Source organism: Acinonyx jubatus, chromosome B1 (genome assembly GCF_027475565.1).
Source record: "Acinonyx jubatus isolate Ajub_Pintada_27869175 chromosome B1, VMU_Ajub_asm_v1.0, whole genome shotgun sequence".
Lineage (NCBI taxonomy): Eukaryota > Metazoa > Chordata > Mammalia > Carnivora > Felidae > Acinonyx > Acinonyx jubatus.
The window spans coordinates 82389116-82416594 of NC_069382.1; the positions used below are offsets into that span (position 1 = coordinate 82389116).

The 27479-nt window shown below is 34.8% G+C and overlaps 1 protein-coding gene across 9 annotated transcripts in view; it reads left to right on the forward strand.

The window, feature by feature from the left end:
- Window positions 1-27479, forward strand: part of INPP4B (inositol polyphosphate-4-phosphatase type II B) — a 761046-nt gene that overhangs the window by 628332 nt on the left and 105235 nt on the right. For all 9 annotated transcript variants that reach the window (XM_027066653.2, XM_027066662.2, XM_053216924.1 and 6 more), the window contains 2 exons: window positions 10091-10294; window positions 25623-25782. In XM_027066653.2, coding sequence (XP_026922454.2) covers window positions 10091-10294; window positions 25623-25782 — 364 coding nt within the window. The remainder of the gene's footprint in view (window positions 1-10090; window positions 10295-25622; window positions 25783-27479) is intronic.

Sequence of the window (27479 nt, forward strand, 5' to 3'; positions counted from 1 at the left end):
TAAAAAGATGTATGAAATCACACAGCTAGATGCAAACAAAACCAAGATTCAAACCCAGGTCTGGTTGACTCTGGAATGGAAAATCCTTCTGATATCCTATGGGTTATATATGTGTTTTGACACTTCTTTTTTAAAAATTTTTAAACATTTTTCATTAGGCATACTTCTCAGTAATACTTAAGTATCTTAATGGTCGATAAGTATGGCTAATAGCCAATAAATATGTTAGGACTAGAAAAAAAAGAGGGAAAAGAGGGGAGTGTTGTATATAGTAAAATAATATAATTTCATTTGAGCTGATTTCTTTTTTTGATTTGCAGATGATAGGAGGTTTTTCTGGGCTCACTTAAGCAGAAAATTTTAGCAAATGGCACATCACTGCAGTGATTACAGAGCAGTATTTATATTCTTCCCGTGCATTGGGCCAGGGATTTGTCATTTCATACATCCTTCACACCTTGCTGCAGTGATTGGGGAGAGGGGTGGAACAGAGTATGTATTTTCTCCTTTAACTCAGCATTGCTCCCAAATTTTACCCTATGTTTTTCTACTGAGTAGACAAGCTTCACCTACTTATAAGTCTGTCAACCTTTGAAATCAGAGGGATCTTTTTTTAAGTTTGCAAGGCATGCATTACTTTAAGAATTTATGCCTGGAATTTCAAAGAATTATCTAAGTTAACAGAGTTTTGCATAATCTATGGAGGCAGCTGATAGCTTACAGTTTAAAATAAAGTATGATCCGCGAACTTAGCATAAAAGATAAATAGTCTCAATATTTAATATTAGAATATTTAGCTTAAAATATTTTGGGGTTTTATTGTTGTTTTAAGATTTTATCTGTAGGTAATCTAAACCCCCAATGTGGGACTCAAACTTATAACCCCAAGATCAAGAGTTGCATGCTCTATCCCCTGAGCCAGCCAGGCACCCCTAAAACATTCTGTTTTTAAGATCAGGGTCTTGCACACTGTGGGTCAGAGCATAAAACGTTTCTCTATTATTAGTCCCCTTGTTTCTTTTATTGAATCTGAACTGGTATGTTTAGAAAATAAGTCATTCAGTTGTCTCTGGAGCTCATTCATGTAGCATATTCAATAGGAATTATCTATGTTCATATGCATCAGGGAAAGTCCAAGCCCAATATGGGAGAGTTCTCTGTATTGACTAAGGAGGCTGTGTAGGGCTGAGGGAAGCCCATGCGTAGTATAGTAGAAGGCATTCAGTTGTTTTGTAATGAGATGGAATCTCTCCTATTAGGTAACATGTAGCTTCTGGAGATGATAGCAGTGGACACATTATCAGATCAATGTATGCTCAGAGTCTGGGGATGGAAGCAAAGGACAACAGAGAGATCCAAGTGCATATTGAATCTCAGAGGAGCAATATTTGTAGATCCAAGGTCAATTCACATCATCTCTACTGTTAATGATAACCAAGACTAAGACTAAGGCTCACCAGCAAAATTCCATTCCTCTAAACATTTATTGGTGGAGAAGACAAACAAACACAATTTATGAAAAGTAAAAATATTTACTGAATTCATACTAATTACACTAGGTGCACAAAATGGAATAAGAAAGGTCTATTCTTGTTCTTCCCAAGAGATTCAAGGTTCTTGAGATAATGGTTATGATGCTAATGATGATGACAATAATAACTAACATTTATTGGAGGTTTAATAACTGTGAGTGAGACATTATTACAACATTTTACAAGCCCATGAGGTGGGCACTATTATTTTCAACATTTAATCTTTCTAATCCTATGAAATAGGTACTGTTTTCTTTTTAACATTTATTTATTACTGAGAGACAGAGAGACACAGAGTGTGAGCAGGGGAGGGGTAGAGAGAGGGGGACACACAGAATCTGAAGCAGGCTCCGGGCTCTGAGCTGTCAGCACTGAGCCCGACGCGAGGCTCGAACTCACAAACTGTAAGATCATGACCTGAGCCGAAGGTGGTCGCCCAACCAACTGAGCCACCCAGGCGCCCCATGAAATAGGTGCTGTTAGTGTCCTTATTTTATAAAGTAGAGGAAACCGAGGTACAGAAATATATATAATGCACCCAAAATCACACAACTTGTGAGTCTAGCTCCATATGTTGTGAGCTTAACCACTATACAATATGGTCAAATGTTCCATGAGTTCCATGATGGACACTTGTGTATATGATTAAGGAAACAAGTAGAGAGGTCAGAGTGGGAATAGGAAAGATAAAACTGAAATTCTGTAAGAATAAGAATTTTCTAAAAATTTGTCATGTCCTAATGTGCACAAGTGTAATTAAATTGTTCTGTTTTTTAATTATTAGTATGCCTTCTTATGGATGACTGGGTTTGTTCCTTGCATATTAATTCATGAAAATAATAAAGAAATTATTTAATCTTATGATATAGGATCATAAGAAAAGGAAAACTGAGTTTATATGAATAATTTTAACAGAGAAGACAAAGGATAGGCCAAATTTTTGACATAAGATCTGAAAGGTTAATAATAGAGTGGGTTAAAATGTATTTTCCTTTTTGCTAGACTGAAAGTATGCAATACTATGAAAAATAAAAGGGAGAAAAAAGTAATGTGACTAAATTTGAACTGAAAAAATAAGGACTTAAGAGATATAGGTATCTATCTCTCACAGCTTAGATATATGTGTGACATCAACTTTAAATGCTCATCACATTCTCTATCCATAGAGATGGAGAGATCTTGTGTAGAAAATCATTATTATTCTTGCTCATCAAAAAACAATATTGAGCACTTAATTGTGTGTGGTATTGTACTAATGCTGTATGACAAATGCTACGTAGACACGGACCTTAACTTTTATAACCTAAAATTTAAAAGAATGGGGTGTTTCACATTATGAAAATTGCTAGATGGTAAAAAAACAACAACAAAAAGATTTTGTTGCTAATATTAGAGGCTATGCTCACAGTATATTTGAGAAAATCTCACAACTTCTAATTCCTAGTGTCCTTTAACATAATATACTGAAATATCCTGTGTATTCCAAAAGTGAAAAACAAAAACAAAAGCAAACAGCAGCAACAAAGACAACAAAAACATTTCAGTCTAACATTTAACTCAGGGTACTCTTAGAAATGTTCTGGTTGTTTTGTTTTGTTTTCTTAATTTTGTTTTAATGACAATACCAGGAAGCCAGTATACTAAGAAGTTGAAGATATAAATAATACATTGATTATGTTGATTACTTAGATACTGAGAAGGAATTTTTACTTTTATTTACTTCAGTCACTCCTAGATCTATCTCAGTTCCAAACCAAACAGAACTTAATGAGTAGAGGTTCTTTTCTTTGCTTTTTTTTTTATAGTTGGTGAAAGTATACATGAATGTATATAAAAGTATAAATGAAGATGAAATTTCATGATAGAACTCCTATTTCTTCTTCTTATACTCCTCGTTAAATGGTAAACATTTCATTGATGAGATAAGCATATACCAAGCAAACAATTAAGCAGGAATATATGACCCACAACCAGAAGAAAAATCAAGCAATAGAAACAGACCCAGAAATAATAGAGATGATGAAATTAACAGATAAGGACCTTACAACAGCAATTATAAATATAGTCCATATATTTAGGGAAGCAGAGAAACACACAAACAGGATGAAGAGGAAAATGGAAGATTAAAAAAGAATAATACAGAAATAAGAAAAATATAAAATATAATATTTGAAATAAAAACATGTACTAGGTAGAATTAGCAGATGAGTCACTTCAGAAGAATAAATAGTGAATTTTCAAACATAGTATTAGAAACTATTTAAATGTAGTACAGAGATAAAAAAGACGTAAAAACATAAATAGAATATGACTTATCCAACAATACCAAGAAGTCTAATATGCATTAATCAGAGTCCTAGAAGAAGCAGAAAGGAAAATAGAAAAATGCTTGCTGAAACGATGATGGAAATTCTTCAAAATTTAATGAGAAAATGAAACTATAGATCCAAGAAGCTCAATGTACTCTAAGCAGAATAAACATTTAAAAAAATGCAGGTACATCATCAAACTACTGAGAAACAGAGATAAAGTGAAAATTGAGGGGGAAAAGGCACATTATCTGCAAAGGAACATATAACAGAATTATTCACAGGCTTATTAGATGTTCTTATAGAGTAACATCTTCAAAGTACTGATATACACACACAAATTATAATTCCTTATCTACAGAAGATATCTTTCAAACATAAAGATGAAATAAAGACCATTTGGACAAATAAAAACTGGGAGATTTCATAGCAAACTTGTACTACTATAAATTTTAAAGTAAAGTCTTCAGGCCAAAGAAAGTGATAACATGAGGGGGAAAATGGATCTATAAAAGAATAAAGAGTACCAGAAATGGTAAGTATGTAGACAGATATATTTTTAAAAAACCAAACTTTAATTTACTTAAACATATTTACTCTTTAAAATAAAAATAATACTGATTGTATTCTGTGGTTAGTAACTTTCTAGGGTAAACATAGCTATCAATATAATGGAATAGAGAATCTAGAAATAGACCCACACATATATGTTCAAATAACCTTAGAGAAAGACCAAAGAAAATTCATTGGGAAAATGATGTATTCTTAACATAAAACTCAGGAACAATTGGATATCCATATGTAAAAAAAAAAAAAAACCTTTCCTTATCTTTACCTCACATATCTATAAAATTTAATTCAAAATAGAGCATAAATCTTAATATACAAGCTAAAAGAAAGAAGCAAACAGACAAACTTCTAGAAGACAACATAGGAAAAATTTTTTGTCATCTTGGATTAGGCAAATATTTCTTGGAACACAAAAAGTATGAACCAATAAAAGAAAACACGTGATATATAAGGCATCATCAAAATCAAAAACTTTCATTAAAGTTTTCAGGAGACATTCAGATGACATTATTAAAAAGTGAGAAGGCAAGTCTGGACTGAGAAAATATTTGTAAACTATGTATGTTACAAAGGAAATCATCAGAATACATATTCTTATACTTTAATAATAAGACAAGTGACTTAATTTAAAATGGGCAAAAAAATTGAAATGATATTTCATCAGAGAAGATATATGGATGGCAAATAAACACACGTAAAGATGCTCATCATCATTTGTTTTTAGGGAAATAAACTAAAATGAGGTAATACTAACTACCCACTAGAATAGCTGAAATCAAAAAGGTTAAGCATATGAGGAGTTGGGGAGGATATGAAATGACTGGAACATTCATATATTACTTACATAATTACTTGCACACTTTGAAAAATAGTTCAGCAGTGTCTCATAATGTTTATATAAATATATATAATAAATATGAATGTGTGTTTATATATATGTTTATATATACATTTGTTTATATATGTATATGATCTAGCCATTTCACTCCTGGTTATTCACCCAAGAGAAAGTCTCTTGTAAGTTGGAAGGTCATTGAGTGAGGAAGGATTGGAGACATGCTTTGTGAAGATGATCCTCATAGAATAGAGAAGCTGAGCTAGACAGTGGATTTGAATTATTGGACATTATTGGGCATTACAAAATGTCAGCATTCCTCTTGGGGGAGCTTGCTAAAAATACAAATTCTGACTCAGCTGCTGGGCTGGGACTCAGATGTCTACATTTTAATATTAGTGACCTTGAAGAACATCCCATAAAATAAAGCATTAGCTTAGGAAAAATAAATCAATCAGTAAGGAGACTATGGAAAGTATCCACATGGAATGTAGAAAGGATCTTAACTGGGACTAGCTGTGGACATAATCTTTGAAATTACTGAAAAAGTATAACTTGTAGAAATTAATGACTAATCTAGAAGATGAATATTGCTGAAGATGATCCAGACATTTGGGCGCTGAGTTGCTGCATAATGGTGACACCACACAGTTTGAAAAGCTGGGAAGAACACATTTATTGAAAACACTTGAGATCAGGCTGTGACTTCTAACCTTGAAAGACTTTCAGGTGGAAACAGGTGACAGTACTGGTTCAAGAGGTGGATAGAGATGGATTTTAGAGACTGTGGCATAAAGAGAGTAGTTGAAGCTATGGGGAAATGTGTTATATATCTAATGGGGAAAATAATGCTCTCAAGAAAGTGGTTTAAGGTCCCTTAGGATTTGTTTACCATATTTTGAGTGAGTCTGGGATGTTGAGTCAACAAAGGAAACTGAAAAGATCATTCAAGAAAGGGGAGCATAAATAGAAGAGTTCACAGTTTACAGTGAACAGCTATGAGGTTTCATAGGTAAGCATTGTAATTTTGTGCAAACTGGAGAAAAGTTGTTATGTGATTTAGCCAAGGTCAAGTGCATAATTTGTATGATCTGCCCAGATGTCAAGTAACTCTCCTGAAGGTTCCGTGTTCTTTTCTTTAGGGAATGTAGAAAAACATACATATTTATGTACTAATTCCAGAGTATAGCACTATTGCCCTATGCAATAATTAAAGTATATCAAAATTTTAAAAATAAACAGACTTATTGTGGTGATAGTGTTGCAATATATTCAAAAATTGAATTCTTATACTGTACACATGAAACTAATATAATATTATATGTCAAGCATATCTAATTTTTTTAACGTTTATTTATTTTTGAGAAGAGAGAGACAGAGCATGAGCGGGGGAGGAGAGAGAAAGAGGGAGACACAGAATCTGAAACAGGCTCCAGGCTCTGAGCTGTCTGACACAGGGCTTGAACTCACGGACGCGAGATTATGACCTGAGCCGAACTCGGATGCTTAACCGACTGAGCCACCCAGGCACCCCAAGCATATCTAAATAATAATCAAGCGATATTAGATAGGGACCATGCAGGTGATGAAAGTAAGAGAGGCTAGTTGGGTGCAAAATAATAGGGAATGGTAAGGTCGGGGGAAAAAAAATAAACAGGATTCTTTTTTGTCATATACATGACTACTAAAATAATAATCACCTGTTTATGTCATTGGCTACTTCTGTCTTGCAGGTGGGGTTAGGCATCGTTTTGAATTTTTTCATCGAAAAAAAGCTTTTAAATACTATGAGACTTTGCTTAATTTGTTGAGATCTCTAGTTAAAAAGGGTAGTTTTAAATAAACATATTCCTAACTATTCCTCTGCCCTTAATATTTAGGAACCTAGGAAATTCATCCCCAGAAGAAGTAATTTTACTGGTTTTATACTTGTAGATAATTCTGTGTGTTACTTTGAAGAACATTTGCATGAGAACATGAATTGGAAAAATGTCAGGAAGGCAAGAAAACATTTCATTTTTAAGATACCATTTCTTTCTCTTTTTTAATATCAAACAAATGAAATGATCCACCTGAGGTACAGAGTTTATGCTTATTTTGCTATATTATTAAACTGTTTTAAATAAATTGATTTGCCTACCCTTATGATAACATGTAGACAGCCTTTTTCCTTTCATTTAATGCAGTATGAGCAGAGTCAGAAAAGGAAAAAGGTTTTCAGTACTTTGAGTCAATAGGCAACTCCGCATCCTTCCCATGACTTTGAACTTCCTTAGTTTCATCTCTGTTGCAAGAACAGCAGCATACAGATGTACTGGAATTGAGTGATTACATTAATCCCTTCAAGCTAATTTATTTTGAGTGTAAAACATCAGGATCTGCATTGGTCTACATTTACTAAGTAGTGCTAGTCAAGAAAATTTCCAGGTCATATGGATATAGTAATGGAATTATGGCTATTTTCTATCAAAGTGCAATTCTCTGCAAAAGATCATGGCTATTCATAGAGTTTCCAGTCAGATGAATTTTCCAATATAGACACAAAGTGTTTCTATAAGATTTTGTGTGTTCATTCAGCTACCCCCCCCCCCTCCAAGAAAATTCTGGGTTGTAAAATTGCACGAATCTACTGTACTATCTTTTATGCCTTTGGTGATAAATCAACTCAAATGAGATTTGAATAAATGAAGTGGAATCTCTGTGCATGCATGCAATGGAAAGAAAATGATGGCAATTATAAGAACTTTAGATTTCACTGGGTGTGAATATATATTCAGCTACATAGTAATTAGGTGATGTTATGGAGACTGGAGCTGTAGTAGCAGGAATTCAAAGAAGGCAAGCTGTTTTGCTCTAAAAATAAGTCAAAAGAATTTATTGAATCTATCAATAGAGAAATAGTTTAGTTAAGCTGAATGGAAGTAAATTTGCATTTTTAAATATTTAAATTCACATTGATGGATCTATCCAGGCTCTATGAAAACTATGTAAATAACATGTTTCCCTATTTTGTTATAACTATATTGCCTTGTGTGAGTACTGTCTAGCTACATTTTTCATCAGTATTTTTTTTTGTATTGTTCATTTTCATTTTAACACTTCATTGTGAACATCAATTAATGCTTCTTTTTATGCCTTTTCACTATAAGCTCCGTTTTCATTTTGTTTTCCTAAATTATTACCAAAATATTTCTCAACATTTTATTCTTGTGTATCCTTTTTTAAATGTTTCTTGTCTACTTACCTTCAAAGTGCTTTCAATACAACCAATAGATTAAAAGAGCATTTAAAAACATCAGTAAAGTTTAACAGTGAAGATAGTTACACTGACAATTGTAGACGTGATTAATTATAGGAGCAAGTAGACGTCCAAAGCGCTTGAGGAGCTTGGGGTTAAGGAAGAAAGGGGGGAAGGACAGAAGCATGCAGGTGATGGTGGGTTGAAAGGTGGGGTGGAGTATGGGGAAAAGCTACTGAATTTGTTAGAAACTACAGCTCTGTTCCCTTTGTGTTACTGGTAAGCAGTCTGTTCTAGGACAGGACACCACTCTTCCTTTTTAGTTTCTTTACCTGGTTAATGAGAGGTCTGACTTTAAGGTCTTATGCAACTGTAGAATTTCATGATCTATTGCAAAGACTTAACTATGTAGTCCTATTAGCATATGTAGTCTTATTAACATAGTCTTATTAGGCAATTGTTTTGCATGGGGTTTAACTGGTTTTCTTTAATTGCTGACACAACAGGGGTTTTTAAGGGATAATTTAGTAACCATTTGTTAGACATGGCACTGTTGAATGCATATTGAGAATACGCCAGTAAATGATTACCTTGAGTTACAGTGATGGTGAAGTCAGCATTACATCCAAGTGTCTCATGAAATGGTGATATCAACTATTATTCAAAATAATGCTATGATTTAAAGGGCTTCTTCTCAACAGATTACAATATGTGATTGTGTTGGCAATATGAGTCAATGTTTGAGTTACTACTCTATTCTGAATGAATAGATTGTTAGACCACATGCATGTTAAGTGTAGTATAATACAGAAGATCAATTACTACATCATCCAGTATAGTACAGGGTGAAGCTATTAAACATTTCATCAGGAAATTGCAAAGTACTGTTGTAAAATTCTTTATTGTTGGGAAGCTGTCATTTCTATAGTACTTACTAGGTATTTACCACCAGCTTGTAAAATCTACCATAGCAAGTTTCACAGCAGCCTCATTAACATTGAGCATTAGTGAAACCATTTGGTGGAGGAGACAGTTTAGGGGGTGATGATAAGGAATAAAAGTCAAATATTTTCATGGGAAAACTGCCTATACCATCTCTACTATTGAAATCTACTCAGGATGCTAAAAAGAAAAAAAAAAGGTTTCCTGCCTCTATTTTTAAAGATACATATTCCTTTCTTTAGACTTTCACTCTGTTTAAACTATAGAATATACATAGTCTGATCACATTTTCTTTTAAGGTGCATTTGGAATTACTTGAAAGGTGCAGCAGGTAGACAGTGTTCAAATGATTATCTCTAGTGAAATTCATCTTCAAAGACAGAATTTAGAATTAAAAGAGAGGGGGCTGAGGAGACAGCTGGTGTTTATAGTACCCACAGAACCTCAGCATTAACTTTTAGAACAGGAGGACTCAAGACCTTGGCATCATCCCAAAACTCAACTATTTTCATTGATTGGTATGAATCATTTTCTCTCTCTGTCGCCTGTACTTTTTCCACCATGCACACCACTTATGTGCCAACAAATCTGCGGTTGACCTTTTCATAGCTCTATGCTGAGATGCCTACCATGGTGTTTCTAATCCTTGTCAATTTCTTTCCAGACAGAGCTTTTTGTACATGCCTTCAAGGATCAGTTGGTAAGAAGTGCTCTTTTAGCCCTCTACACTGCCAGGCCAGGAGGTGTCCTTAAGAAACCACCCTCTCCTAAGAACAGCACAGAGGAGAGCTGTCCCCAGGACCCACCCCCACCGATGAGAAGGCAGGACTCCATACCACATCATTCAGACTATGATGAGGAAGAGTGGGTAAGTCTCTTGCACATCGCTTGCCTCCTGATGTTTAGTTCTGAGAAGTCAAGCAAGAAAGATCAGAAATCTCTCCTCTTCATCAAAACAAGTTGGAAAGCAGTCCTAATACAGATTGTGAATAAATAGGCAACATTTTTCCTTGGGGAAAAATTATAAATGGAAGTCTTACTCCTGATCACATTTATTTGGCATAAAAATTTATAGTTACATAATACATAAATATAGATATATATATGTGTGTGTGTATATATATATATACATATATATATAAAACCAAGATGTCATTAAGGCAAAGATGCCACAATTACATGACCTATAATACTTTTCTGTATTTATTGCCAAGGTAATATGAACTATTAAAATTGTGTTTTTTAGAAAAAGAGTAAAAAATCACTTATAATCCACTACTTCTTGCAAATATTTTCTTACTGCAATCTGGTATTTTAGTTCTGGACGAACTTCAAAAGATATTCGCATTTACATAGCAGTAGGCATAGAGATCTCTTAAATCCTTCTTGTTCATGATTATATTTAAAAAAATATGTTGTCCAGGTGCTCTGAAATTGGCAAAAGGATGGCCACATAAAAGCACCTGAAAAAACAGCTAGTATAGGCAAAAAAAAAAAAAAAAAGCTAACATGATAATAGAAACTCTAGTTGGACAGAATAAGAGAAACATGAAGGTGCTGGCTAAAGGGGAGCAGTGTTATTCCTGAATTAATACATATTAATTATCCAAGAACAAAGTATGTGCATATCACACACACAGAAGAAAGCTCTTTACTGTATCATAAGTTTAACCAAGAAAATAATATGCTAGCCGTGTTAGATGTTAAACAGTTAATGATTACTTTTCCTGCCATCCTAGAATTTAAGAGCGTTTGGGGAGTAAATTATTTGAAAGGCCCAGGTCTCTCAAAAAAAATTGCTGTCTGAAGGGCTGTGAAAGTGATGGCTGTTCTATCTTTTGATAAAACTTCTATCACAGGAAAGACAGAGCTGGGTTCCTAGAAGTAAATGCTGAATAAGTATTTGTTGCTGCTGATTAAGATTGTGCTTCTCCCACTGAGAAGTTTTCAGAAGAGCAAATCTAATATTTCTCCTTTTTACCTTCACCTTCTTCTTCAATTTATTCACAGCTCCAAGGCGTATGTACCTCTTAAACTCTCTGAAGTTCAATTTTCTCAACTGTAAAGTGACAATAACAGTACCTGTTCTGTTTAGCTCCTTGGGTGGTCATGAGATAAATGATTTACCTGTGCAATAATGCCCCATTATGTGGGAAGGCCTGGAAATGCATTGTATTACTTTAGTATTGTTGCTATATGTTTTCTTTGTTAAGATGCATAAATTATATAATTTTATTATGGAGATTAATACTATCTCTTAAAGTAAATGGGGAAACTGGATCTATCATAAAATGTGTGTTGTAAATTTTAAAGAGTTTGAGTAAATATAGAAAAGAACTTATATTTTATTGAATTAAACATATGATGTCAACCTTATGACAAATAGGTACCATTTTTATATTATGTCAAGTAAAAATTTTGAAGTTGGGTATCTTCTGTTTTTATAATTTTCACCTTGCTTTGTTATGCAAATTCTCCTCCACACCTTGCCATTCTCCTGCTGTTCGAAAGTGTCCCTCTCCATCCCTCCCTCCTTATGTCCTTTTCTTTAGATAATTTTTGAGACCTTCTATATTGTAGGTGTGTGTGATTATTATTAGTGGTTCACTTGTTTTGTTATAAAGATGGTGAAAATTGAGCATGTTTATATTCCAAAAGCCATTTGAGAAGCAGATAGGTGATGAATGGTAGAGTGAGGTTTTTTCTCCATAAAGAAGAGTCTCAATTCTAGCATACAGGTGGAAGGCAGTCCTGGGCAGAAATGGGCTCTTCTGCTGAGACTGTGAGGAGAATATAAGGATCAGTTTCACTTTTTTGAGGGTAGGTGAGGCTGGATGGCTTCTTTTTCGTTTGCTTAAAATATTTTTCTAGCTATATTGAGATATAACCAACATATAATAATGTATTAGTTGAGTTGAGATAATGAGTTGAGACATAATTACCATACTAAATTAGTTAATATATAAGATTTTTTTTGTTGATGAGAACTTTTAATATCTACTCTCTTACAACTAAAATGTACAATACTGTGTTGTTAACTATAGTCACCATGCTGTGCATTACATCCCCATGACTTATTATCTTATAACTGGAAGTTTTTGTACCTTTTGACCCCTTTTACCTATTTGCCCTACCACCCCGAACCCTCACCTCTGGCAACCACCAACCTGTTGTCTGTTTCTGTGAGTTTGTTGTTTGTTTGTTTTTAGATTCCACATATAAAAGAGATCACACAGTATTTGCCTTTCTCCATCTGACTTATGTCACTGAGTTTAATGCCTTCAGGGTCCATCCATGTTGTTGCAAATGGCAGGATTTCCCTCTTTTTGTGGCTGAATGATATTTCGTATATTTACCACATTTTCTTTGTCCATTCATCTGCCAGTGGACACTTAGGTTGTTTTCCATATCTTGGTTATTGTAAATAATGCTTCAGTGAATGTGCAGGTACTGATACCTCTTTGAGATTGTGATTTCATTTCCTTCGGGTATATCCATCCTCAGAAATGGAATTGCTGGATCATATGGTTGTTCTAGTTTTAGTTTATTGAGGAACCTCCATATTGTTTTTCAGTGGCTGCACCAATTTACACTCCCACCACACCACCCAGGGTTCTCTTACCTACACATCCACACCAGCATTTGTTATCTCTTATCTTTTTGATGATAACCATTCTAACAAGTATGAGGTGATATGTCATTGTGGTTCCTTGACGATTAGTGATATGGAGCACCTTGTCACATACCTGTTGGCTATTGTGCGTCTTCTTTGGAGAGATGTTTATTCAGTTCCTCTGGCCACTTTTTAATTTTTTTTTTTCTGTTGAGTTGTATGAGTTCTTTATATTGTTTGGATAGTAATGTGGGTGCTTTATTTTATCCTTAAAGTAGAATCTTGTACAAAGAGAAGGGGAGGAAGAGGATAGGATGAGGAAATGGGTAAAAGTTTCAAATTGGCACCCCAAAGACAATGGGTAGAGGTGCTTACTAGCAACACTTAGAAAAATTAGGAAGAATTCCAATCCTTGCTATGGGCCATTCAGGGTTGCATTAGACATCCGTATGGTTGTTGGCTTATCCGTTATTATTCTTTTTGGAATACTTTAGTCTCTTGACACTAGGAAAAAGTCTTACTGATTTTTTTTCTTCCAGTTTATGTGGACGTGTCTTCTCAGTTTCTTGGGTGTTTTGGTTTCCTTCACAGACAAAAGGGTAGGATAATAATACATATCTGTATCTCTCTATCTCTTTTCATATAATTTCTGAATTTCTTCCAGAACACACTGTTGCTAGAAAGTATATGAATACTTTGTCTAAATTTACCACAATTATGAGGAAAATCTTTCCCACTCAGAAAAGTTGCTTCTCTCTCCTCCTAATGTAATTTACCACTATTTGCAAGTGTAACCAAGTTTGGTTGTTATATAACATTCTGATTGATTTTCCATAGCAATTACTTCCTATTGAGAAGATACCTTTGTTAAAAGATAGAAATCCCTTATTTAAAAAATAATTACCCAAGTCGTAGCCATTTAACATTCTTTTCAAAGCTTTATATAAATTTGAAAAGATGGGGGGTGCCTGAGTGGCTCTGTCAGTTAAGCATCAGACTCTTGATTTCAGCTCAGCTTATGATATCATGGTTGGTGAAATCAAGCCTTGCATCAGGCTCTGTGCTGACAGAGCAGAGACTGTTTGGGATTCTCTTTCTCCTCTCTCTCTGCCCCTCCCCTGCTTGCTCTCAAGCATGTTCTCATTTTCTCAAAAGAAATAGATAAAGATACGGTAAGATAAGATAAGATAAGATAAGATAAGATAAGATAAGATAAGATAAAAATTGAAAAGATGAGTAAATCCAAACAAATGTAGCTAATTGAAAATGCCTTTAGACATTGTGCTATTAAATGAATTAGAATCAAAACTTTGTGTACCATTTTTCTTAGTTAATTGTTCAGCACTAATCACAAGTCTAATAAACTTCCTGAAATAATTCAGTGTTTTATATTAATTTAGTTAGGGTTCTGTGGTATATGAAGGTATTCTCTGGTCACTTAGGTTGGTTTAGGTTTGCACATAAGATTACAGTACCTCCATTTTTTAAAAAGCATTTTATTTAATGTCTTATAATGACTGTAGTTTTAACAATTAACTTGAACAGCTGCATTTAGCATCTTATAATAAATATTGGAAACTAAATATATACTAGTAAATTACTCTTGAATTCTACTCTGTTGATACATGTAAAAACCTTTCTTTTTGAGGTTAGAAGAGAGAATATTAATTTTAAGTCAGCAGTTCTCTTTTCAACCTGTTTTATTGGCAAAATTAATGACATATGAATCTGGATAATAATTATCTAGTCAATATGGAAGAGATTGAAACTAAAATGATCATGGACCAAAAAAAGTGTCTGTTATGTGCTGAATTGTACTTATTAAATGATTGAGTGCTTTAAAGATTTATTTTCCTGAAAAATTAGTAAACAATTAAACCCAAAGGAATGTTGGGATTTTATGGCAATCTGTGCAAAGAAATAGACTAATATGACATTCTTCATTTTTTTTAGCTGGTAAAAATGACATATTGCTTTTCTTTCTCTTTATCTCTACAACAGATGCTTCTAGCAGCTGGGATTCCAAGATTAGTTTGTCCAAAATATGAGAGCATGTCATCCAACTAAAGTATTAAGTTGACCCAGTTTTTGTGGCTTCCAGTAATTATACTATTCTCTAGAACACTGTGATTTAACTTCAACATTACTACACTGATGGGTTCAGGGCTAAATCTGTCTACCCTCATTCAAAAATTGTTAAAAACAAAATAAACTTCTGATCATTCATATTCTGTTTCATTCCAGCAAAGAGCAGAAGTAAGAAAACTATTCTTATTACTTAGCCATATCCCAAACCCATTTTTTTAATTGAACTAAATTTCTATATCAGGCAACTTTTCAGCATCCAAATTACCCAGTTAATTCCCTTCTTCATGTTGTAAATGTAAATCAAATTTTAAATTTTCAGTCCATGCTTAAACTAGGGAAACATTTGTTATGCCTTCTATGGTAAAATATGTTTATGTCACATGAGCACAGATGATCCACACTTATCTGTAATACATTTTCAATAATGTTATAGATTATAGAAGCAGTAGCATAAATTTACAGTAATATTTATGTTGGACATAGTGTTAATAAATTCCATATATAACCTGAAAAAAAATTGTGGTTCTCTGTAGCTCAGTATTCCCAAAGATTGCATTTTGGAATGAGATTTACATAAACCACTTTCTGGTATGTTCTTTACCACCATCTCACAGTCTATTTTGTACTACAACTTTCTCAAATGATGTCTGGATCAAATATGAATGCTTAAGCCTGACAAGAGTATTGATAGAGCTATTTATATTGCCATAATTAGTAACTGTAAGCATACGTAGTTGCAAAATATTACTATTGAGGACAAAACACACTTATCCAGCAAAATACCCCCACAAGCAATCTGCAGTGATCTGTATTCTCAACTTCACTTGCCATCTTCTGTCTCCAACGTAGACCTTATCTCTAGGAAAAATAGTTCAGGCTGTGCATAATGCAGAGGTGCCTATGCAAATTAATAATTCAAAAGATACTCTGTTCAGTTCTCTGGCTAGCTAGAATTATTTTATGTGAAACCACTAACCTGATCTTGATAAGAAGGAAATAAATCTCGTTCTTCAGAGGTAATTAATTCTTATAGACAACTCGACCACTAATTTAACTTTCCTAAAGCAGTACCTTATAACTTAGTTACCTGAATGAATAAAATCCCCACTAAAGTATGGCCGTTTATTTCAAAATTTTATGTTATAGGTAGATGGATATAAAATATGCATTCAACTCCAAAACATTTTGTGTAATAAAGCATTATTCTTGCATCTCGTGATCACACAGCCTCATTAACACTGAATTATAATCATTTGTGTGTGTGTGTATGTATATATATATATATATATATATATATATATATATTTCTTCATGTATTCATGGTCTTTATAAGCTCCTAGGGGGCAAAGTCAGCTTCATGTTCACTGTTGTACCCCACAGTAGCAGACCACCTGCACAGAAAAGGTGCTCATTACTTATTTGTAGAATATATTAATGACTTTGAAATTTGCTCTCAAATTATTCTTGTTTACCTATTTATTTTGGAATATGGAATATTCAACTTTAACATAACTTTGCACTGTGTCAGGTACCTTTTCCCTACTAGAATTCATGAATTCTTCTGGGGATTCTGTGTCTCTCTTGTAGTCAAAAGTACCCAACTGTATTCTTCTCTCCTTAGTGTATATTTCCCAGTGTCGTAATCAACTCAAGAGGTGACTGTACAAATCAGCTTCCAATATCTCCAAACATATAAAGCAGTAAAATTCAAATTAGATACATAACATCAGAGATGACCAAAGAACATGATGAAGAACATAAGAACATGATGAATTAAGACTTTCAGAAACTTCCGGAAACCCTGTGGTGGCAATTTTAATTTTATTTGATTATTCATGCACCAATTACAAAGGTCCTAGTTATACAGAAATAATTTTAGATGTTACTCAGCAAATATGAATTGGAAGTGACTATTTTCCCCTTGTCCCAGCTTTTTCGTTTTCATCCCTAAATCACACATAACAGGGTTGGTTGTCTGCTTTTGTTAATCTTATAATGAGAAGGGGGCATTGGAAATATCCACTCACACAATCAGAAAGGGCAGGCAAAGACAGGGAGAATTGGGCTAGTTGTTACCTATGTGGCAGCTGAAATGTGTTCTATCATCTGTTTTCTTGATGGATGGGAAACATTCCTGAACTTCTCCAGTCCATTTCACCCAGAAGAAATGTGCTTTGAATACTTATCCAATATGAAAGTCCACAAAAGGTGATTAAGCAAAGTTCATGACTGTCCATTAAAATGCACAAATGTTCTATTAAAGAAAAGAAACCCCAAAAGAGATCTTTATGTGCATGCATATTCATGAAATCCTGACAATTTCTAGATTTTCCCACATGAAGTTAATACATTCACCTTCAGCTCCCTATTTTATAGCACCTAATACAGTGTTTTATACATACTCGTTCAATGTATTTTTCAGAGTTAATGTAGAAATAAATGAATAAATGGATTTGCTGAATCAGCAGTTCATCCTCCCACTCAAGCCAGTATTTTTAACAGAGATATTTTATTTTTATTAATGTAATGGCAATTTTCCTGTGTTTTTTTTTATACTGGATACCATCATCTCCCTTAGATACTTTATTGACTCTTAAAATGCCTGATTCAACATCAGATATTTTTATTTTTCCTGTTTATAATGAATATGCAAATTTGTATACACATACCTTAGAGATTTGTGATTACATTCAAATCAATCACTCTTAAACTTTGGTAATTTTTTTTTTCCTGAGAGAGAGATGGGGAGGGGGGTAGAGGAAGAGGGAGAGAGAGAATCCCAAGCAGGCTTCATGCCCAGTCCCATATGGTGCTCGAACTCATGACCTTGAGATCGTGATCTGAGCCCAAATCAAGAGTCAGATGCTTAATCAACTGAGCCTCACAGGCAGCCCAAACTTTACTGTGTTCTAATGTAAATAGTGAGGCATTATTTTCTATGTACAAATTTTTGAATATCCATAATTTAATGAATAGTTAAAGAAATGAGGTATTTTTTAGGCAGACTAACTTGATATATCAGGGAACATTCTGTTAAACAAAATCAATCCTGGAAATTGATTCTATGCAACGCACCAACTGATAATGTCATATAATTCAACTAGTTGTGTAGCTAATGGTGTGCAGATAACATCCAATTACCAATTTAAAATTAAGAGCTTTACTTAATCAGTGGATTTTTTGTTATTAAACAAATGCTTTATTTAATGTTTTCACCAAATTGAAAGCATTAGCATGATGTGACCTTTATTGTGGGGAACACAGCCAATCAGAGTATGAGCTTGATTCTAACTTTAATTTGGAGATGCATGTCATAATACTTACTATAGTTGTATCCCTTTACTTGTAAGTCACAGGTTATTTAGTCAATCAACAGATGTTAATTAAGTGTACAATAATGCCATCAGTTCTTGGGGGAGAGTAAATTAAGTAGAAAATATGGCTCCTGGCCTCAAAAGCCATATCATGTAATTCAAGTGAATGGCCAGCACCCATAAACTAAGAAGAGATATTGAAAGACATGGAATCTTTCCCAGAATGGAGGTGGTTGTGTGATACACATTAAACATGTTGAAAATATTCAGAGAGAAGTTATATGAAGGTTGGAGAAGATGAAAAAAATAATCCCTTCCTTCTTTCATTCCTTCTTCATTCACTCATTTATTCATTCTTTTATTTATCTATTACCTGATGACTCCTAGCACCTGAGAATAAAAGGATTAATAAATAATAGTCATTCCCCTCATAGAGTTTGCTAGAAAGAAAAAAAAAATGTTAAGCAGAGATAGAATAGAATGAACCATTCTTGGAGATGATGATACTTGAAAAGGTGAGAATCTGGATTGATGGAAGATGAGAGAAAGCATTCCAAGCATAAAAAGCAGTATGTGTCAGGATAGAAATATTAGTTCCTCCAAGGTTTCCTTCATATCTTTGATGTTCAGCACTGAGCAAGCTTGTAGCAGATGCCCAGAAAATATATGTTGAGCTAATTAACAGCATGTTTCTAGGACAGCAAGGAGACTGACCTGGGGAAGTTTTCATTTTGAAGATTAACGAGAAATAAGAAGAGATATGTAGGTCGACACAACTGCAGAAGTGCCTCCAGGCTGAAGAATGAATACTTGCTTCAGTACAAACCTGCTTTTGATCAGAGGACTGATGATATGAGCATGGTGATTGATGAGGGTGAATGTACACTCATGTGTAGACCTGGCTGTATGATAGCTGATAGGATGGGTCTGGCCAAGAGCCAGACCAGGACAATATGGGGAGGTCAATACTACAGAAATAGTAGCTGACTATCAGAATCTCACTTATATGACTATGGACTGAATTTCAGGGTGAAGTCAGTAGTGTGATGATCTGGAAACAAAGGTCAGGGATTTTTACATGAGTAATTAGGTTAAGCTAAGTAGGAGAATCAATAGGAAGCAAAGGTTGGGTTATCTCAATTCTGATGGATATCGCATGTCTGGCTATTCTTACAGGATATGATGTGTATGTTTATATGTGTATTTGTGCAGGTGTGTGTGTGTGTGTGTGTGTGTGTGTGTACTACCTACTGTGGTCCATACGTGTACCAGTTTGTGCCATAGAGTATTTTAAGTGCAACTCCTTTTTTACCCAACATTCTTAAAGTTAGGATTCAGAGAGAAGAGCTATCAAGCTCTTGAAAGAGCGAAGGTTTGCAGTGTTGAGGAAAGAGGCCAGTTGAGTACAAATTGCTCTCAGTTGACACAAGGATAGACTGAAGTTTCTCTTTGAAGATGTGATTGGCCTTATTAATTCACTGGCTGGTTCTAATCAAAGTACTCAAAAATTGGTAATGACAAGTGAGAAATTATGTGTAGAAATATAGATACAACAAAGCTACTTTGGACCCCATTTCAGTTCTGGGTTAGTCTTCACATTCTTGCTGATCAAAAATAGGTCCTAGAAAAACTGATCAGCTGCTAAGTATTGCTGATTTTTTAAATATATTTTTTAAAGTTTATTTATTTAGGCGCGCCTGGGTGGCTCAGTTGGTTAAGCGGCCAACTTCGGCTCAGGTCATGATCTTGCGGTCTGTGAGTTTGAGCCCCGCGTTGGGCTCTGTGCTGACAGCTCAGAGCCTGGAGCCTGTTTCAGATTCTGTGTCTCCCTCTCTCTGACCCTCCCCCGTTCATGCTCTGTCTCTCTCTGTCTCAAAAATACATAAACGTTAAAAAAAATTAAAAAAAAATAAAGTTTATTTATTTTTGAGACAGAGAGAGAGCATGTATGTGCACATAAATGGGGGAACGGCAGAGAGAGGGAGAGAGAAAGAATGCCAGGCAGGCCTCACACTGTCAACACAAGAGCCTGACATGGGGCTCAAACTCAGAACCATGAGATCATTACCTGAGCTGAAATCAAGAGTTGGATGCTTAACCAACTGAGCCACATGGGTGCCCTCTATTTTTATATTTTTAAGTTAACTGCTGATCCAAAGGGGTCAAGAATTCTTTGGATGCCACCAAGCTCATAAATGTGTGACATGCTGAACAAACACCATTTTGCTCACTTTGCCAGGTGCAAAGTCTCACTAACTACTCACTAGTACATCCGTTAAATTTGTGCACCTCTTGCCACTGGGCTTGGCCTCCATGTTAACTTAGGTCCTAAACCAGAAATAAATAAGGACCAAAATCAGCACCTGACTCAGAATGGATTAAATACTGCTACTAGTTCTCCTGACTTTGTGCCCTCATTGCTGAGAAATAGTTTATAGCCACTCACTTTGACGAAGTTCAATTGTCTTAAGGCTCCATTAAGGTCAAGGACACCAGTTAACCTCCATTTAATAAAGGTTAGACTGTAAGCCACCAATTTTCCATTACTTACTTCATTTAACAGGAGATGTAGCAGAATAATGACTGCTATTTCTGGGGGTGGGAGAAGGCCCAGCAATCTGTATTTATGTTTTGTTTTGTTTTGTTTTGCTCTTTCTAGGTTTATTCATGTGTTTATTTAAGTAGTCTCTATGCCCAACATGCAGCTTGAACTCACAACTCCAAGATGGAGTCACATGCTCTTCCATCTGAGCCAGCCAGGCACCCCAGCAATCTGTTTTTCTGATAGGTTGTTGTTTTGCTTTTGGTTTGGTTTTGGTTCTGGTTCTGGTTATGGTTATGGTTATGGTTTTGGTTCTTGTTCTGGTTCTTGTTTTGGTTTTGGTTTTGGTTTGAAACCCCCCAAGTAGCTGAGGAGTTAAAGTAGGATCTAAAGTAGTATCTATCTCCTGAAAAGGGGAGGTATGGAAGCACCATGTACTATAGCCACATTTCTATGCTCCCATTGTCTTCCCTTCACTAACCATCCTTTCCACTTCATGGAAGCAGTCTGAAAAAAAAATTTTAGTAGGGAAGAAAGTGATTTTAGTAGGGAAGAAAGTGGAGTAGGTAGGCCCCAGCCACACCAGCAATTAAGCAAAGTGAAGCTCCTACATGGACTGTCCTCATGAAAATTATCAGAATAAGAATGCATTTTTGCTGATTAATTTCCTTCATGTGAATGTTTTCACAGAGATACTATGGAAAGTGTTTTTCTTTGGGGTGGGGGGGTAGGAATCAGATATTCAAGGTTTCCCTTTAAGAATATTGCATCCCCATTTTTAGCATTCTAATTTCAGAATAGTGATTTTTCTGAGAATAATTAATAATTATCTCCTAGGAATTGAATTATATTTTCTCCCTATACCCCATTCCTTCTTTTATATCCTGGTCACATGAGTGGATTGATGTTGACACTGTCTTCTATTCATGTTAGCCACTTATGTCCATTGACCCAAGCTCATTGACCCTTTAACCAAGTGATTGTTCCATCTTTGATTATATATTCCTCTTTATTTCAACTTAAAGACACATGTGACCAGCCTGTCCTTTCCAGCATCATCTCTTAGTGATTTGCCTTTGGACTCATTTTCAAGTCTTAGATAAGTGATGCCTAGTCTTACTCATGTAAAGTGACAGACACCTCTGCCTGGTCCTTCCTGTGGTTCCCTCTCTTGACCTTCCTATATCTAGCTTGTCCACAGAGTTTTAGTAATCTCACAAAGAATTCCTACTATATACCACAGTTCTGTGGGAAATCATAGGGGAAGAATCAAGTCTTTGAAATCAAATAGAATTTCTAATTTAGTTATATACCATTTTAATGTTGCATGTTATCCAACATCTCTTTCCTAAAGTCTCCTCATCTCTAAAGACGAAGTCCATAATGTTGATCTAATGTGGTAGTTTGGAAGGTAAATTAGCTCATTTCATTATACCAGATGAAAATAAATAACAGCCTCAATCTGCCTCTGGGTTGGAGTCATCTCTCTTCTCCTCTCTTCTTTGCTCCTTTTCTCTCTCTCTGCCTTTCCTCCATGCCCTGTGCAATACAGTGAAGACACCACCCTCAAACAACTCTTGGACTAGTATTAGAGACAGCAGTGTAAATCCATAACTTTAACCTACTTTGTAGATGCCATGAAGGAAAAAGAAGTGACTGTCAAAGCTCAGCATTCTCTCCCTACCAGCTGGGCAGCATCTCTTCTCCAAAAGATAAAGACCAGGACGAATCTACTTAGGGGCTGCTGCTGAGTGTGTCTTCAATAAAAAAAAAAAAATTTGATTATGTATGAATCGTGTATTGGTCTTGCATAAGAAACTGCTCAATTTCTCACTCCCAGCTTGCGTGTCCTCTAAGTATTTCATGACTTCAATGTTGTTCTACTGTTTACCACCTAACCTTTTACTATATGGTTGTTGGTCTCCTTCAGTGAACATGCTTCACTCTGCACCTCATGCCAATAAAGATCTCTCTACTGGCTGTAAATATTACCTTTTCGGTGAATACAATCCTATAACCCAAGGTGAGTATAAAGGAAGAACATATAGTTTTAGTATGTAAAATTATCCTTTTATATATTCTTATATTCAGGCTCTTGGAGATGTAATCAAAAGAAGTTGGTTAACTCCTTATATTACTTTGTATAAGAAAGATAGCATGCAATCTTATTTTGATTTTTGATCAAAATATAAAGTTCTTCTCAACATTGACAACAGAAAGAGAGTTGAAATTTATCTCATGTGCAAAGCTAATCTGGATAATTAAGAATAATCCTTTCCCTTCTTTCCCCTTAATAACAGAGTTTATTCCCAGTGTTAGCCAAAGACTTGTTTCATTTTTCAATTTAATAGCTTTAAAGATGCAGTCCTTGGCAGTGATTAAGACATATTCAGAATGAGTTCCATTAGGTTTGTTATTGCAGTCAGGAATGTAAGCTTCTCACCAAATCCCAAATAAGCGATGTCAGGACCTCAGCTTGCTTAGGTTTCCCTACATTTCATCCCGGAAAAGGTGAGCTTCTTTAGATCTCCTGGGTCATAACTCAGGGATTACACCATCTCCTTTTCTCAGACAACAAGCAGGGATAAAGCATTTTATAGATGTGATTGGTGTCTTAGTTTCCCTTAGAGGGAAAGTGCTTTTAATTTTCGGTAGAATAAATATGCCCTGAGCGGAGATTTTATTCTGATTATTTATGATTAATAGCATATCTCACACTCAGGATTACAAAATGATGAAAAGCAAGCTTGATTCATTTAGGAAAGCCAGCAAAATAGGATGTCATTTTTCCAAATTATAATAATTTTCCAAGCACTTTCATAGAGACTATATTATTTGGCTCCCACTGCACCATGGTGAGGTAGGCAGGGCAAGAATTATTATTCTAAACTGTAGATGAACCAACTGTGGTTCCCCAGAAATGAGGCAGTTTTCCTTAGGTAGCGTGTCACTTACAGGTGGACCTCAAACTTACCTTTTTAACTTTGAATGTTCTACTTTTCCCCACCACCTATAGTATGCATACCTGTAAACCCCCATATTTGTTTATTATGTTATTCAACTTAGTCTTTACAAGATAACCATCAAATAATCTAAACTCAACTATAGTTCTTTTTTCCTAGATTTATCTTACCCCAAATTAGTTAATCTGTTTATAAACCAGCAAAATTAACTAGAAAAACTAACAAAAAAGTACTATAATTATATATTCACACCCATAAATAATGTTTAGCTAATTATCTGGACATCTTGTGATTCAATCAAGTTGACATTAAATTAACCATCACAGATATGGAGTCAGTGATTCCATCTAAATGATGTGGTGAAAGGAGCAAGAAAGGAAGCTACAGATGACAACTATGTTTAAAATGTTTATTAAGAAATAACTTTTGGAGCTCCTGGGTGGCACAGTTGGTTAAGCTTCCCACTCTTGACCTCAGCTCAGATCATGATCTCATGGTATGTGATTTCAAGCCCCATATTGAGCTCTGTGCTTGATAGTCCAGAGCCTGCTTGAAATTCTCTTTCCCTTTCTCTCTCTGCCCCTCCCCTGCTCATGTGTTTTCTCTCTCTCTCTCTCTCTCTCTCTCTCTCAAAATAAATAAATAAGTAAACTTTAAATATAATTTTAAAAGAGAAAAAGAAAGAAATAACAATTTTTATAAATCACAGAATTCAGTGTCATGAATTGCCCTAAACCAAAGCAGATGCTAATCAGAATTGGTAAGATTGGTGACAAGGAGGTCCCCTAGTGTTTGGGGCTGTTTCCAAGAAATAAATCAAGCACAGTAACTTATTACATGGCTGTAGCATGTAGAAGTTCTCAGACCTAGTGTGGTTACAAGCACCTGAGGAGCTTGTCAAAATTTCAGTTTAGAGTGCCTTCTTTCCCATAGTTCTGATCGACTTGGTGGGCGTGAAAGATATGCATTTTAATTCTCTAGGTCATTCTGGTAGAGGTGATGTGAACACCACACTTTAAGAATTTCTGTTATCTAGAGCTTTCAAATTCATACAGACAGGAAGTACAGTGATGGTTGCCAACGGCTGGGAGGAGAAGGGTGGGGAGTTCACTTTTAAAGGGTACAAAGTTTCAGTTGGAAAGATGAAAAATTCTAGAGATGGAAAACAGTGACGGTTGTATAATAATGTGAATGTGCTTAATGCCAGTGAACTGTATATTTAAAAATGGTTAAATGGTAAACAATGTTATGTACATTATCACAATAAAGAGGAAAAACAAGAATTTTGAAGACAAATGATTATTATTTAACAATATTGTTGTGTTTTTTCTTTCTTACTAAGTGTTGATAAGGAATATAGGTATGTCCAGTTTAAGATATCATAGGTTGTGCTCAGTTATGGATTAATATTGTATAGTAGTTCATCATTGCTTTATGACAGAGAAAAAATAATGAACTAAATAAAACTCTATGGCACTTAAGTGTTGCTTTATTAAGGGAAAACAGATTTCTTGTATATTCATAGTCTGGCCCAATTAATGGGAGTATTAGAACTAATCACTCCATCTGCATTCTAATGATTGCTCCTCCCATGCTTCTCTAATGTGGATTCGTCAGATTTTGCCTCATCTTGTATTTGCAATAAACTTGTGTAGTGATGCTCATGCTCTTTTCAGGATAGGGTGTGGGCCAATGTGGGGAAGAGCCTGAACTGCATTATTGCCATGGTGGATAAACTGATTGAAAGAGATGGTGGCAGTGAAGGCGGTGGCGATGGCAGCAAAGATGGAGAAGAGGACCCTTCTCTAGTGGACTCCATCATAACTCATCCAAGGGGTAAGGAGTCATTTTTTCCCAATCACTGACTGAGTAAACAAAATGAGAAAGTCATGATAAAATGAGATAGAACAAGAAGAGTCAATAGTGCCTTTGATGAAAGTGCTGATAGCATGCTTTTCCACTGCTCTGACTTAGATGATAGAAGGCTACTTATCAAATTGCATCTCAGTTGTGTTTTCAGAACTGCTAGCAATGCTCATTTTTTTTCTTTTGCTACGTAAAAACCTCCTTGAAAGAACAGTGTTTTCTTTTAAAGACTCTGACATAGTTTAATCTATTTTGACACATTCCTCCAAATTTTTATTAGGAAGCAAAACAAGCATCTGCTCTTAAAACTCCGAGAAACTTCTAGGGATATCAGGACACAGTATCTCATAATGGTTCCTGAAAAGAATGCAGTATGAAAAAATGCTTTTTGCCTTAAGTCTAGGTTTTCATGGATACATGTATACACACATGCTTACACATGCATACACGTCTAGGTGTATATATCTGTGTATACACACAGACACATACATAGATACTTTCAAAAGTATGACTTATTACAACTTTGACTAGCAAATATGATAATCAAAAATTTGATTATGGTTGTGTCCCTATACACGGCTTTTATATCAAAAAATTTTTTTGTTAATTTGATTAATTTTTACAAAAGTGCCAGGTTGCCCCAGCCCTTTTGGTATCTTAAGTATCTGGAGAGGATAAACAGTATTGCCCTGCTGTCTTCCTCTGAAATCCACATTTCCTTTTTAAGGAAATGAGTCATTAGAAAATATGGATACTTATAAAATTAAATTTATGTTTTTCCCAATTTGTTTTCCTGATTTTTCATTACTCACATTTTCATCAGGAGTTTAATTATATGAAACATCAATCTTTCATCACTTGATTAACAGTAGAACCATTTCTAAATTATGTTTGTAAACTGTGGCTTTCTAAAGTTTTCTTACTGTCGATGGTCTTCATCCTCAGTAGAAGATTCACACAAGGGAAAGTTTATACCAATGTTCTTTATGTTCATACCTACTTGTTTTAACTATATATGGGGATTTTATTTTTTAAATAATATAAGTTTTATTAGTTAATGGATCTAATCTCAGTTAGATTCATGTCAGTTCCATAACTTTTACATGAATCAAAATGAAAGCATGTCATAACTTATGTCATAAAGACGTAGTATACTTCCATTTTCTTTAATTGAACATTTATTGACTATCAATTGTAAGCCAGACACTATACCGCGCTCCAGAAAATGAGGTGAGAAGTATAATCAATTTTCGTGACTTGTTCTGTCCATTGATGGGTTTCAAGGCATAATATTTTTGTTATTTTTTTTAATTTTTTAAATATTTTTTTATTTTTGAGAGAGACAGAGAACGTGATCAGGGGAAGGGTAGAGAGAGAGGGAGACACAGAATCTGAGGTAGGCTTCAGGCTCTGAGCTGTGAGCACAGAGCCTGATGTGGGGCCCGAACTCACAAACCATGAGATCGTGACCTGAGTCCAAGTTGGATGCTGAACCGACTGAGCCACCCAGATGCCCCTAGGCATAATACTTTTTTTTACTAGAAATAAGATGCGGGATACTGAATTCTGCCACATGTGTTTTGATATTCCCTGAAACATCTCATTGATAAGAACGGAGTTCTAAATTATTTGAAATTATATATATATATATATATATATATATATAT